The 12,692-nt window shown below is 37.5% G+C and overlaps 1 protein-coding gene across 1 annotated transcript; it reads left to right on the top strand.

The window, feature by feature from the left end:
- Window positions 1-121: 121 nt before the first annotated feature.
- CRELD2 (cysteine rich with EGF like domains 2) lies at window positions 122-11,925 on the top strand. The gene is made up of 10 exons (XM_084524816.1): window positions 122-363; window positions 1,498-1,580; window positions 2,481-2,591; window positions 4,609-4,700; window positions 5,723-5,899; window positions 7,094-7,192; window positions 8,498-8,575; window positions 8,833-8,928; window positions 9,797-9,937; window positions 11,353-11,925. The coding sequence occupies exons 1-10, from the start codon at window positions 220-222 to the stop codon at window positions 11,409-11,411; spliced, it is 1,080 nt and encodes a 359-aa protein (XP_084380942.1). The 5' UTR covers window positions 122-219; the 3' UTR covers window positions 11,412-11,925.
- The last annotated feature ends 767 nt before the right edge of the window (window positions 11,926-12,692 follow it).

Raw genomic sequence — 12,692 nt, 5'->3', positions numbered from 1 at the left:
TGGACCACGTCCCTCCTCTCCGCTTGCCTCCGCCAATGGGCGCCGGCGGGCCGAGCGTGCGGGCGGCTGACGCGGAAATCCGAATGGGGCTCGCGGGCCGCTGCCTCCCCGGTTGCTACGGTGGCCGGGGCGGGGCCAAGCCGCGCCGGGCGGGCCGGGCTGAGGTGCTTGGCGCTCGCTGAGGCGCTGAGGCGGCTGCGGGCTCTCCCCGGCCCCGCCATGGGGTCCGGCCCCGCGCCGCGCCCGGCCCTGCTGCTGCTGCTGCTGGCCCTGGCGGTGCTGCTGCCGCCGCTCCCTGCCGCCGGTGAGCGGCGCCGCCTGGCGTGCTCCACCTGCCGGGGCATCGTGGACAGGTTCAACCAGGTGCGCGGCGGGGGTGGGGGTGGTGCCGAGGTTGGGTTCCAGCGGCGGGGCGGTTTTGGTGTTTTAATGGGGAGAGAGGGGCTCGTTGTGCTGCGCGTGGGGTGTGGGGTAGGTGCTGGTGGAGGGCACCGTGCCCTAAAAGTTGAGCCCCTCGCTGCCAGAGGGACATCGAGGCCCTGGAGTGTGTCCAGAGAAGGGCTACGGAGCTGGTGAGGGGCCTGGGGCACAGGTCCTGTGAGGAGCGGCTGAGGGAGCTGGGGGTGTTTGGTCTGGAGCAGAGGAGGCTCAGGGCAGACCTTATTGCTCTCTGCAGGCACCTGAAGGGAAGGTGTGGGGAGCTGGGGGTCGGCCTCTTCTCACAGGGAACTGGTGACAGGACCAGAGGGAATGGCCTCAAGTTGCTCCAGGGGAGGTTCAGGTTGGCAACGAGGAGCCATTTCTGCTCAGAAAGAGCAGTCAGGCACTGGGACGGGTTGCCCAGGGAGGTGGTAGAGTCACCGTCCTTGGAGGTGTTTAAGAAAAGGTTAGACATGGTGCTTAGTTACATGGTTTAGAGGGCAATAGTGGTGGCTGGGTGATGGTTGGACCAGATGATCTTGGAGGCCTTTTCCAACTCTAATGATTCTACAGTTCTCTGCATGTTGTCACCTGCAACAGTCTTGCATTGTGGCATAAGCAACAAGGGACCTCTGTAGCTTGGGACAGATACTTAATACTTTTTGTGCTTGTATTTGCTGTTGTATATTTGAACTTCTGGGTTTTTTTACAAGGCATATTTAGAGGAGTATTGACTGTAACTCAGGGAAGGTGTGCAGGTCACACCGAATTATTGTTGCCTTTTTACATATTAAAGTTACAACATGGCAAAGTTTGGGCTAAATACTACCAAAACGGAATGAAGCAGAGGGCCCATTTGACTTTTTAATAAAGTTCCTAAGAAGTTAAGACTCTCCCATAGCCATGTCTATGTGTTATAGCACAAGATGATTTTTTTTTTTATTGAACAATTTGATCGTCAGCTTCAGAATTTTACTGAAGTTTCTGCAATGACATAGAATTGTTTAATGCTGCTGTTCACTTTTGTTAGAAACAAACTATATTACTTAGATTCTTTTGGTGCTTTTCGCTTGCCAGGGATTAGCAGATACTGCGAAGAAGAACTTTGGTGGTGGAAATACTGCCTGGGAAGAGAAGACATTGTCGAAGTATGAGTCCAGGTAAACTGTCTCAGCGCTTCAGCTTCAGTAGCGTTTCATGTCTGCTGCATGTAACTTTGCAGAACTGGTGTTCATCTGGTACTTGAATATTGAATGTAGCAGCTAATGTTTCATATGTCCAAATCCTGAATTCATTTTGACTAAAATATAGCAGATTACATTGTATCTGCAGTTTAAAATGAAGATTGACATCCCTTGTTAACACTTTGATTTGTATTGCTTCTGAAAACAACAAAAGTGAATACCATTGTTTGTCATGGTATTTTTTATTTACCCAGTGGGGTCCTAAAGTGACAGTTTTAAATAATGGTCCATAGTTAATTATTTGTCTTAAAAGGGATGTACATATCTTGGTGTACTGCAGTACTTGGTTTAGAATTAAAGCAGTAACTGCTCCGTATTCAGTATCTTAGCACTGAATAGGAAACTGTTCAGGCTAAGATTACTGTACTTCTTTGCATATATGTTTGATGACTGAGCAGTGTGATCTGGCATCTTTTTTCCAAATCTCAAATTCAGTTTTTATTCTTAATTGGAATACTGAAACGCAAGGGTGGGATTTCTGAACCTCAGTTACTGTCCAGCTACATGGGCTTTTATTATATATTAGCAATACCTAAATTTTACTGTTGAGCTTGTTAGAAAACTCTTACCAACATACAGTCTGCAAGCATAAGTGCAAGCAAGCTGAAGCTTTTCTTGTGGTTGTCCTAATCTTCTTAGTTACCAGAATAAAGAACTAATGAACTTTACTATATTTGCTTTGTCTTGGAACTAGTTCAGAACACACTCTAAACCGATAAAGTATCCTAGGCTGAAGTCTAGCTTCTGTAACATGTTTTGTGTGGTGCCAAGTAATATTTTAAAATTAAAATCATGACTTTTCTTCTCTGCTTGTAGTGAAATTCGTCTTGTAGAGATCATAGAGAATCTCTGTGACAGCAGTAACTTTGAATGTAACAACATGGTAGAGGAGCATGAGGAACATATAGAGAAATGGTGGTTCAAACTGTAAGTATCAATTTTTCTGTGTAGATCTCTGTGCTGATAAACATCAAAGAGGATGAAATATTAATGGTATATTTGGTGCCTGATCAATAGGAATATATTAGTTGTAGCAGAGATGGAAAGTGTATAATTATAAGTCCACTTTATTCTCCTGTCAATTGCAGAGTACAGGTAGCTGTGGAGGTTCCAAGAGTCATCACGAGGCAACTCGGAGCTGTACATTCCAAATTTAATTCAGTGCTGCTAATTGCAGCCACTTCTGAATGAAAGTAGTGTTCAGCTATACAACAGCAGAAAGTTAAGAGAACATCTATACACATTTTGGATGAAAAAGAAAGCTTGATAGGATATTTTGTTTACTCAAAGTGAGTAATACTCATTCTCTTATTCAGAGATAACAAAATCATTAAGTGGGTGTTCTTTTTATTACCTTGAGTTGATAAGGTAGTAGACAGAGATTTTTCCAGTCCCTGTATTGTTTCCATGGTATAGGAATGCTTTTGGTATTGGAATACGTAACTGTCAGGTAGTGATACTGAGTGGTTTGTGTTGGGGATCATACAATGTGGATGAAGGAGCTGGAAATTCATGTAGAGAGTAGCTCATCTACTGTTTCTGTGTCCCCTGCAGAGGTGGACAACCTCCAGTCAGGTGTAATTCAATAGGGTGAACTATCATGAACTACTTCATCACTGGATAAGGATTTTTGATAATCCATTTTTTTTAACGTTTGCTTTATTGCTTCATACTTCTACCTTGCTGTGCGGTACTGAGTATACATTTAACAGTCAAACTAAGGAAAGGGGAGTTATGCAAGCCAGATCAAACAAGACTGCTTCAGAGAATGCTCTAAAATTTGCAGGACTGAAAGAAACTGATCTTAAATAGAGAATTTGACCAAGTAGACTTCCTAAAATCTAAACAACAACAACAAAAAAATACATTGTTTTTTGGAAAGCTTCCTTATTTAAGAGATCTGTTGAGTGCAGTTGATCAATTTTGCCTTCTGTCCTTTAATCTAAAAATGTCATTCAGATTGCATGGTAGTTTCCAAAGACAGTTTCTTTGGCTATGGATACCTTTTTTAACAAGGCAATGGATACTTATGGATACTTTTTTAACAAGGTCTCAGTAGGTTTACTTTTCAGGGTCTGGGCCTTGGAGTGAATACAATCAGCTCTAATAGTTTAGAAGGAGAAGGTGTACGTGCCACAGGAGTTGCTGAAGACATAACTTCTTTCAGACTTCATAATTTCTAAACTTTCCTTATGGCTTTCCTTTGTTAAGTTTCTGGAATTTAGTGTCTGTGTGATACTGAGATCTTTTGTTTGTCATTTGAAACTGCAGCAGTCCTTGTGCTTGCTTGCAAAATAATACTTAGTGATTTTATTATTAATCAGGTGTATACTCTAGTGCTAGAGTATCACATAACTATAACTTCTTAATATAAAAAATCTTTCTGAAATATTACTTGATTTGTGCTTAAAAAAAAAAAAAGGAAGACAAATTTTAATGTGCACCTTACCATGAAGTCAGGTTGGCTATAAGTTGAGCAAATGTTAATATCTGTCCTGGGTTCTCTTCCATGTAGTTGAGGTAAGCACACAACTGTTATCTTTAAGAGGAATATATAAATATGACTGTTTAAACTATATACCAACTTTCCCTTAAAGTAAGGTGCTTAAAAAAAAAAAAAAAGGAGGGGGGTCTGAAGTCATTTTGTTGGTCATATTTCACTTTTTCATAAATATAAAATTTAGGTAGAGTCTAGTAACAAATAGTAAATTAAAAAACAAAACAAAAAACCTTACATTAAAAAGTCTTCCAGTTACTAGGAGGACTCATAGTAGTTGGTTCCTGAAATAAGGTAGTTGTAATTTCAGAAGAGAAAACATAGGTTTCTAATCTCATGTCATATACAACAGATTTTTTGGACGACAGTGTGCAGGTTCATTTTTGTTAGTTGACTGTTAAAAAATGTAATTCTTTTAATTTGTAAATGAATGTCTTTCATACACAGAAAGAAGAAGTATCCTGATTTGTTTAAGTGGTTTTGCATAGAAACAATAGAAGTTTGTTGCCCAGCTGGAACTTATGGACCAGATTGCCTCGGTAATTTTTCTTTTAAAAAATGTAGTCACAGATGTGTTCTTCTTCAACCATTTGTTTGTCTCAGCCTTTCATAACAAGGACATGAAGTATGATATTTTGCTTGAGAGAGTAGCTGCTGTGTAGTATGTACCTGCCTGCTGCATGGTACTTAGCTGCCTTGTGAGCTTCCTCCCTGAAGAAAGGTGTTTAAGGCATGAAGTAACGTATAAAGCTGCATGGTACTCGTGCTGAATCCATCTGATTAACATTTACATCTACTCTTGATCTCTGCTTCAAGTTTCTCTGTGGTGAAGTCAGTTGTTTAGGTGACTTTTCAGAAGGTATACAGGCAACAGTCCTTGGGCGGTTTCAAGACTAAATCAGCCAAAATGCTCTTGGGGATTAAAGGAAGAAATTCACAACTGAGAGTGAGTTAAAAAGAGAGTGGGAGAAATAGGTGAGGGACAGTTGTATAAAAGTAAGGTCTATGATGCAAAAGTGATTTTTTTTTAAAAAAAAAAAAAAAAAAAAAGGAGTTTTGGCCACTGAGGTTTGTATAATTTATAAATCTGTAAAACCTTGCACCTTGTTACAGGTCAGTTTTGTCCTCTTACACTGACAGTTATTGAAAATGAAGTGCTATTTCCTGACATTGATCCAACAATCCTAAGTTATTGCTTGCTAGTAGATTCTTTCTATAGCAGTGTGACCATTCTTAGATATCTGTAATAAAGACACGAACTTTAGCCAGCAAAAATAGATAAAACTAGAAGTTACAGTCATTAGCCATAATTTTTATAACTAAACTTCCCTGGAGATTGTTTTGAGTGTCCTTATACTTGGATATATTAGCATTTCGTGTTCCATGCCTTCTGGTTGCTCTCAAGAGAAAAAGATTTTGAAAATTGGATACTGTTATGGGTATATACTTTTACATCGTACTGCCTATGCAGAGGGAGGCACTTAGGGTGGTTGTGGCTGAGAATAGGAAGTTATTTCTTGTGACATCTAATTTTTTAAAAAGTGTTTTTCATCCTTTCAAGCTTGTCGTGGTGGATCAGAAAGACCCTGTCATGGAAATGGCCACTGTGATGGGGACGGAACCCGTGGTGGAGATGGCTCCTGTAGCTGCAACAAGGAGTATACAGGAGAATTTTGTTTGGACTGTACTAGTGGTTACTATAGTACCTTGAGAAATGACACACATTCTGTTTGTACAGGTAATAAAATCTTTGATATATGCAAAGATCTTTGTCTTCTAATTTTAGTTTTTGTAAACAAAAGTAGAAACAATTCTAACAGACAAGTTAACAGAAAGTAGTCACAGGAAAACGATCTGATTGCTCACCTTTGTCCATAAAGTACATGCCAGTCATTTTGGTGAAATTCTAAGAATTTGGTAAGTCACCTTCCCAGACTGCCCTTGATTTTTTTCCTCCATTCCCTCCGCTTCCTTTCTTTAAATTAAGAAGCAGAATTCATCTATATTGTGAGGGAGATGAGAAGGAAGAGCAAGCTTTGTGCTTTTTTTTTTTTTTTTTTTATAAGGTCCTGTACAGTCACTTCAGTTCTAGATTTCCATATAGTGGACTATTTTAAAGCTAGTTTTACCTCATGTTTCAGATAAATTAACTGGAATAAGTTGGTGTGGGAACAGCAGAGCTGTACTGTAAACTACACAGGTTCTACTTAAAGGTGTATTACAGATTCCAGTTAAGTATATCTAATATCAATTAAGGAACAAAGTCCATCAGGCTCTAGGAATAAATTTCATCTTTTTTCAGTTGTCCAGATTTTTCATCTGTTTGTACATTTTGAATAAGATTCTATAGCAACTAAATCCTGACTGTAGGATTTAAAGATTTTTTTTCCGATATTATCTTTTTTTTTTTTTAACCTGGAAGTGTAGTAATTCTTCCATATGATTTGTTTTATATTGCAACATAACAAGCATTCAGTCAGTTAGATTTCTAGTATGTTCCCTTGTTTTCTGAAGACTGGTATCACTTCACACATTTGGTAGGAAGGAGTATTGAATCCTACGGTGCTTAAGCTGTTGTCCCAACCCTGAGAGGCTGAACAGTTTACCTTCTTGCTCTCTTCTTCTCAAATATTTCAGAAACTGGACCTGCCACTTTTAGGCAGTAGAATTTCCCAGCACTCAGTTTTAAGTGATGCAGAAGTCTATTAATTGCCAGGTTTGGCTTCCTGTACTTTTGTTAGGACAGAACTGCATTTTTGTAAATGATGTCTCTGTATAGTCAAGATTTAATCCTGTGAATGCAAGGCTCAAAATACTAAAAGGTGATGGTTTCTAGTGAATCCTAAATAAGATTTTCTTTGAGAATTTGTGAGCATTAACTTGTCTTGGAATCTGTCAGCATAGCTCACAGTGTAGCTTTCTCTCGTTTCAGCCTGTCATGCTGCTTGTAAAACTTGTACTGGTTCAAGTAATAAGGACTGCCAAGACTGTAAAGAAGGCTGGATCAAAAATGAAGAAGCAGCTTGTGTGGGTGAGTAATATTTAGTACACTTCAAACAGGTTTTGCAGCAACATTGGATAATAAGATTAGATTACGTCAAGTTTTATAATATTTTATGTAAGTGTTTTATGAAAGAAATCTGCTGAGATTTCTGCAGTCTGCAGTTTCTCTTTTCCAGACTTGTTTCACATTGTAGGAAAGCAGTGTTTCTTCCACACTCATCTATTCTTATCTTCACATTTCAATTGGTTTATGAGGAGATACATATGGACACTTAAGGAAAAATGCTAATAATGAGTACACTCCCAATGCAGAACTGGACTAATCTAAGAGTAACATATTCTACTTAAATTCTGTAACAGGGATCAGTAGATGCAGTATCCCGTATCTAACTGGTCAAATCAAACCAGCAAAAGACCCTTAACATAGTGTCTGGAAACAATATCTTAAAAGTTATGCGAATGTGGCTTCTTGAGAAAAGTGTTAATGAGAATGAAGATTTGAATTACAGCTACTGCTTAGACAACTGTAAAACATAGTAGGAGGGTTTTTAGATGGTCTAGTATTGTCTTCTGTACAGCTGTTTTTTCCAAATAGTCATTGCAACTGATCAAGTGCAAGTTACTTGAGGAGCTGGTAGGAGTGATAACAGCAACAACGACTGAAATAGCTTTTCTTTGTCCAAATATTTTAGTATGAATACTGTTGTGCCCTTTCCTTGAATTCACAGGACTAGAGTATTTTAACTTCCTAGGTAAAACTGTTCTTCAACTTGGCTGGTCCTAACCATAACTTGGCTTTTTTCAGTATGCTTTTTGTAGAAAACTATGCAGTTTATGTGTGTGCATTTGAATGGATTTTTTCTTTGTACTATACTTTAGAAAGTTCCATAGTTTGGTAATACAGGATAGAAAATCAACAATATCCCAGAAGAGTACTCTGTCTGTCTGTTTTGCATGTATTTATGCTTTTTATGCAAATAGCATAACACTGACTTGGAAATGACAAGAATGGCAGGTATTCTGGAAGCTTTATTTAACTCGATCTCTTCTGATATGTCTGTTATCATCATAGAACAGCTTCTGTGAATCACAGTTTTGGTTTGTTAATATAACCTTATGCTGAACAAAACAGTAAATAAGTTACCATGTTACATGTATTTGCAACATTGCATATCTGAGCATAAACTCATTGTTATGGTTACTCTCAAGGCAGTTTGTTTACAGCTTTTGTGGGCCAGTTCTTATAGATTCTCTAAGTGTAGCATTCAAATATTAATCTGTCTATTTAACCATGACTACTATTTTAGGTAACTTGTCACTTTTTATTTTTCAGATTTAGATGAGTGTGCTTCTTCTCCTTGCAAAGATGAGCAGTATTGTTTGAACACAGAAGGATCTTTCTCATGCAAAGGTTTCTTTTTAATCTGCTTGTATTCTGTATCATCTAGAATCCTAATCTAATGCTAGAGATAACACTAGAGAAGGCATTTAGTACAATGTGTTCTGATCCTGACTGGGCTGGGGAAGGATGAGGCTTTAGACATATGATAATATGAGGAAGGTGAGAAATTTCTGGCTATTTCTTGTGGGTGTAAGCTGGCTGACTTTAAGGGGTAGTATTTTAAACCTAAGGTATTCTTATTCTTATGTTTAAAATATTTTCTTTAGCGTGTCATGCTAGCTGTGTAGGTTGCACAGGGGAAGGTTCCGACAAATGTAAGACCTGCGCATCTGGATACATGAAGGAAGATGAAAAGTGTACAGGTTGGTGGATTTAACTATATATGGCAGAGTGCCAGTTAGCTCACTCAAGATAGCCACACTGAGCAGCTCTTAAAGTGCTTTCACTTTAGTCTGGTTCAGTTTTAAAGCCTATCAAAATAATCCCCGTTGTTGTGGCATTAGCAGTAAAGACTTCATAATATTTTACTTATTTTATTATGTTAATATGCATGACAAAGCTTAACGGTGAAACACTCCAACAAAAGAATCAGAGTATTTTATAGTTGATTTGTGAACCAAATATGCAAGCCTTGTCGGTTACCTATCATTTCATTAGAAGTGTGCATCTGTATTCATTTTGCAGCAAAAAGGAAGGTATGCAGTATGGAGTCTTTCTGTTGATCCATTAATCTCCAAATTCTAATGATACAAATTTGTAGTGAATTTTAACACATAAAACAACAGTAAAAGAGTGAAATCAGAGTTTCTCTGTGTAGGAGAGGTGAAGGTATACAATCTTAAATAGCTCTTAACTGTGATGATGTAGTATTTACAGGCTCTCTTCCCTTTTGTTTTACCTTAGTGGCATCAACAGAAAATGACCATGGGAAATCTTCAGTAGGTTAAGACAAATGACGTAGCTTAATTAATTTCTGCACATTGGACCTGCAAAACAAAAAAATAGCCTTCTATCTGAGCAAGTTTGATACACAATCTGAAAGATGAAGAACTGTAACAGTTTATTTTAACAGAAGTCAAATCTGTTGCAGCAGCATTCTGCTCTTCAGTGCTTTTACTAAGCAATTAATTCCTGCATTGGAAGTGGCTGAGGTAGAATCTCGTTTGACTGAGCATAAGTAAGTTATAGAACAAAATAATAGCAGTGGACTCTTTCTTTTCCTGTCTCTAGATATAGATGAATGTAACCTTCCTGAAAAGGTATGCATTAAAGAGAATGAAGACTGTGTTAATACTTCAGGTAGTTACAAGTGTGTATGTTCAGAAGGGTTTGAAGATAAGGATGGAACATGTGTTCAAACTGTAAAACCAGGTAAGTAGCTTTTTAATGATGTTTTAAAATTATATATATGTACACACACACATATATAAAATCTTCAACTGTATTTCTGCCTAAGGATCTAGTCACTTGTGAATTAATCTGTATAATTTCTCATCTTCCTAAAACTCTAGTCTTTCCAAAGTTTTTGTGGTTGGCCATGTATTCTGGCATGCATGTTTTCTTCTTCAAAGATGAGTATTTGTGTTTTAAATGTTCTCGTGTTGATTTTTTTTTTTTTTTTTTGCTTAAGGTTGTGTAAGATGTTTGGTTTCATTACGTAATTAAAGTGAACTAGCAGATTACTGCTGTCATAAAAAGGAGGTCATCTTCCTTCCCACTTTTTCTTTATTCTCATGATTTAGGGGTTTATCCAATTGCATTCAAGCTGCTTCAACTTGCTGAAATTTCAGAAGACTAAGCAGAATTCTTTCTTGTTGGCTGAGTGAGCCAAATTTTGTTTATTTTGTGATTACACAAGTGCCAGAACTGGTGAATGAGAAGATGATATATCTTTCAGTAGTAGAGAACTGTTTGGCTTGACTTAAACTGTACAATTCCAAAGTGAAAACAAGGTTATTTTTCAAAAAAAGAGTGTAGGAGGATATATGAGAGAGACTCATTATTATAACTTTACTTTCTTTCTACTTCTTAGTGTTTTTTTTTTTTTTGTTGTTTTGTTTTTTTTTTTTTTTTCCCTAAGCCCTGTGGTCTACTTTTTCATCTTGCATTACTAAGTTGTGATGGTCTATGTAGTATTGCTCATTCAGGTTATTCAATTCAGACCTTTACTTTCAATACGTGGTGTTATTAGTCTATTTAAAAAAAAAAAAAAGCACATGGTAACAGGTCTCCTGCATAACTGCACAGGAAAACTACATAACTGCAGTTTCAGTGTAGTCTGACACTTCATGAGAATAAAAGCAAAATTAACAATTTACAAATTGACCTAACTTTTTTCTTAGATTGCTCTGCTTTTTAAAGGCTCTTTTAACATCTGAAGCAATCAGTTTGCAATATAGAAAGTAATTCTAAGTAATACTTGCTTTTTGTGTTCAAATAGTTTGAGTGTCTTCTGACAGGTGATATGGAAAAGAGAAAATTCATTGTGAATAGCTGAAAACAAAAACTTGGAATAGAAATAGCCATACTGCTTTTATCTCCAACTACCAGTATCAAACCAATTTATTTGAATTTTATTTTTTTTTTTCTGATACAAATTTCATAAGCTTGGACCCTGACACTGAAGCAAGTAGCTCCGGTCTATGATTTTATTCTCTGTGTGGTCTTGCAAAATATGTTGATTTGGGTTTGTCTATTAAAAATTCCTAATGTATTGTTAATTATATCATATAATTTTTGACACATTCATTTTTGCATTCTAATAGTAATGATGCTTAATTTCACAGGAGGGGAAGTCGAGACTGAAACAACTGAGCCTTCACATACTGGACATGAGGACTTATGATGTGCATCCAGAACCAAAAGACATTCCTATCTCAAGTTTTAAATTATTGGACTAAGTCTCTGCTAGCTGACTTACTGTGGGAATGGTATTAAACATGCAGGTTGCCATTAAGATTTTTTTAAATGGTGATAAACTGCTCTTTAAGCTGCATTTCTTTATTCTTAAATACCACTTTTTTATAGTTCTTTAAGAACAACGGTCTAGATGGGTAAGTATAAAATTTGAATTAACATAACATTGTACCCAACAACTGTAAACAAATTGAAGATCTCTCATTCTAGTGCCTACTGGTAATTGTCATCCTTTTTAGGAAGGACTTAGTTGCACTTCATAATTCAAGAAAAAATCTAAACTGAAGCTTGGTGTTTCTTGACATGAGAAATATTTCTGTAACTGAAATACAGCTTTTAGAAATTGTCAAAGGGAATATCTTTGGGGGGGGAAGGAGAAACTGTTCCCTTAAACAAAACAGAATGCCTAACACTGCATTCAATAAAAGTTTATTTTGTTGGAATGTGCCTTAAAATTTTTAAGATGTTAATACCTTGCTGTGTTGTCACGTCTATTTTTCATTTGGACAGTGGGGAAAAAAAAATCCAGACACCTATAAGCACTGTATTTCAGTTCAGCACTGAGCACTTCTTAAGTTGTGCTGCAGTTGTGGGGAGGGAAATATCACTTTTTTCTAAAGGAAGATTTATGTTAAACTTATTTCCAGAGGCTGGCAGACAAATCTTTCTTCCAGATATTTCCCATCACTGTATAAACTAGTTTACACACTTAATACAAGTAAGTTAATAGCCGCACTCAGTCACTCAAAGCTGTTATGAGTGGCCTCTGGAATTGATGAATACTTACTTTTCACTAGAATCTACTGCTGCATGTAATAGTTCCTTGTCTTTTTCAAAGCAAGCATACTACAATCAATTTTGTTGTTTCTTGTGCTGTTTTGGAGGTAAAGCAAATAAGCTTAGCATAGACACCGCTTTCTACATTTGTTCCTAAGCTTAAAGGCAAGTGTAAGAGTTAAAATGGGTATATTCTGCAGGACCGTCACTGTAAATAAGGCAAGGACCATCCTGCTGCAGTGTTTAAAGCTCTTACGGAAGTAAGTGAAGTCTGACATACATTAAGGTGATGGATACAGGGAGCATAACAAAGTAGTAGAGAATATAGGTGAAAAGAACATAGTTTAGGCTTGACTATGAAGAAGCTATAGTCTGGAAGCCATCAACAGTACCCTGTGGTAAGTGGAAATAGAAAGGACCGACTTGTTGAGCA

Source organism: Aythya ferina, assembly GCF_964211825.1.
Source record: "Aythya ferina genome assembly, chromosome: 1".
NCBI lineage: Eukaryota > Metazoa > Chordata > Aves > Anseriformes > Anatidae > Aythya > Aythya ferina.
This window is presented reverse-complemented; position numbering and strand designations above follow the sequence as displayed.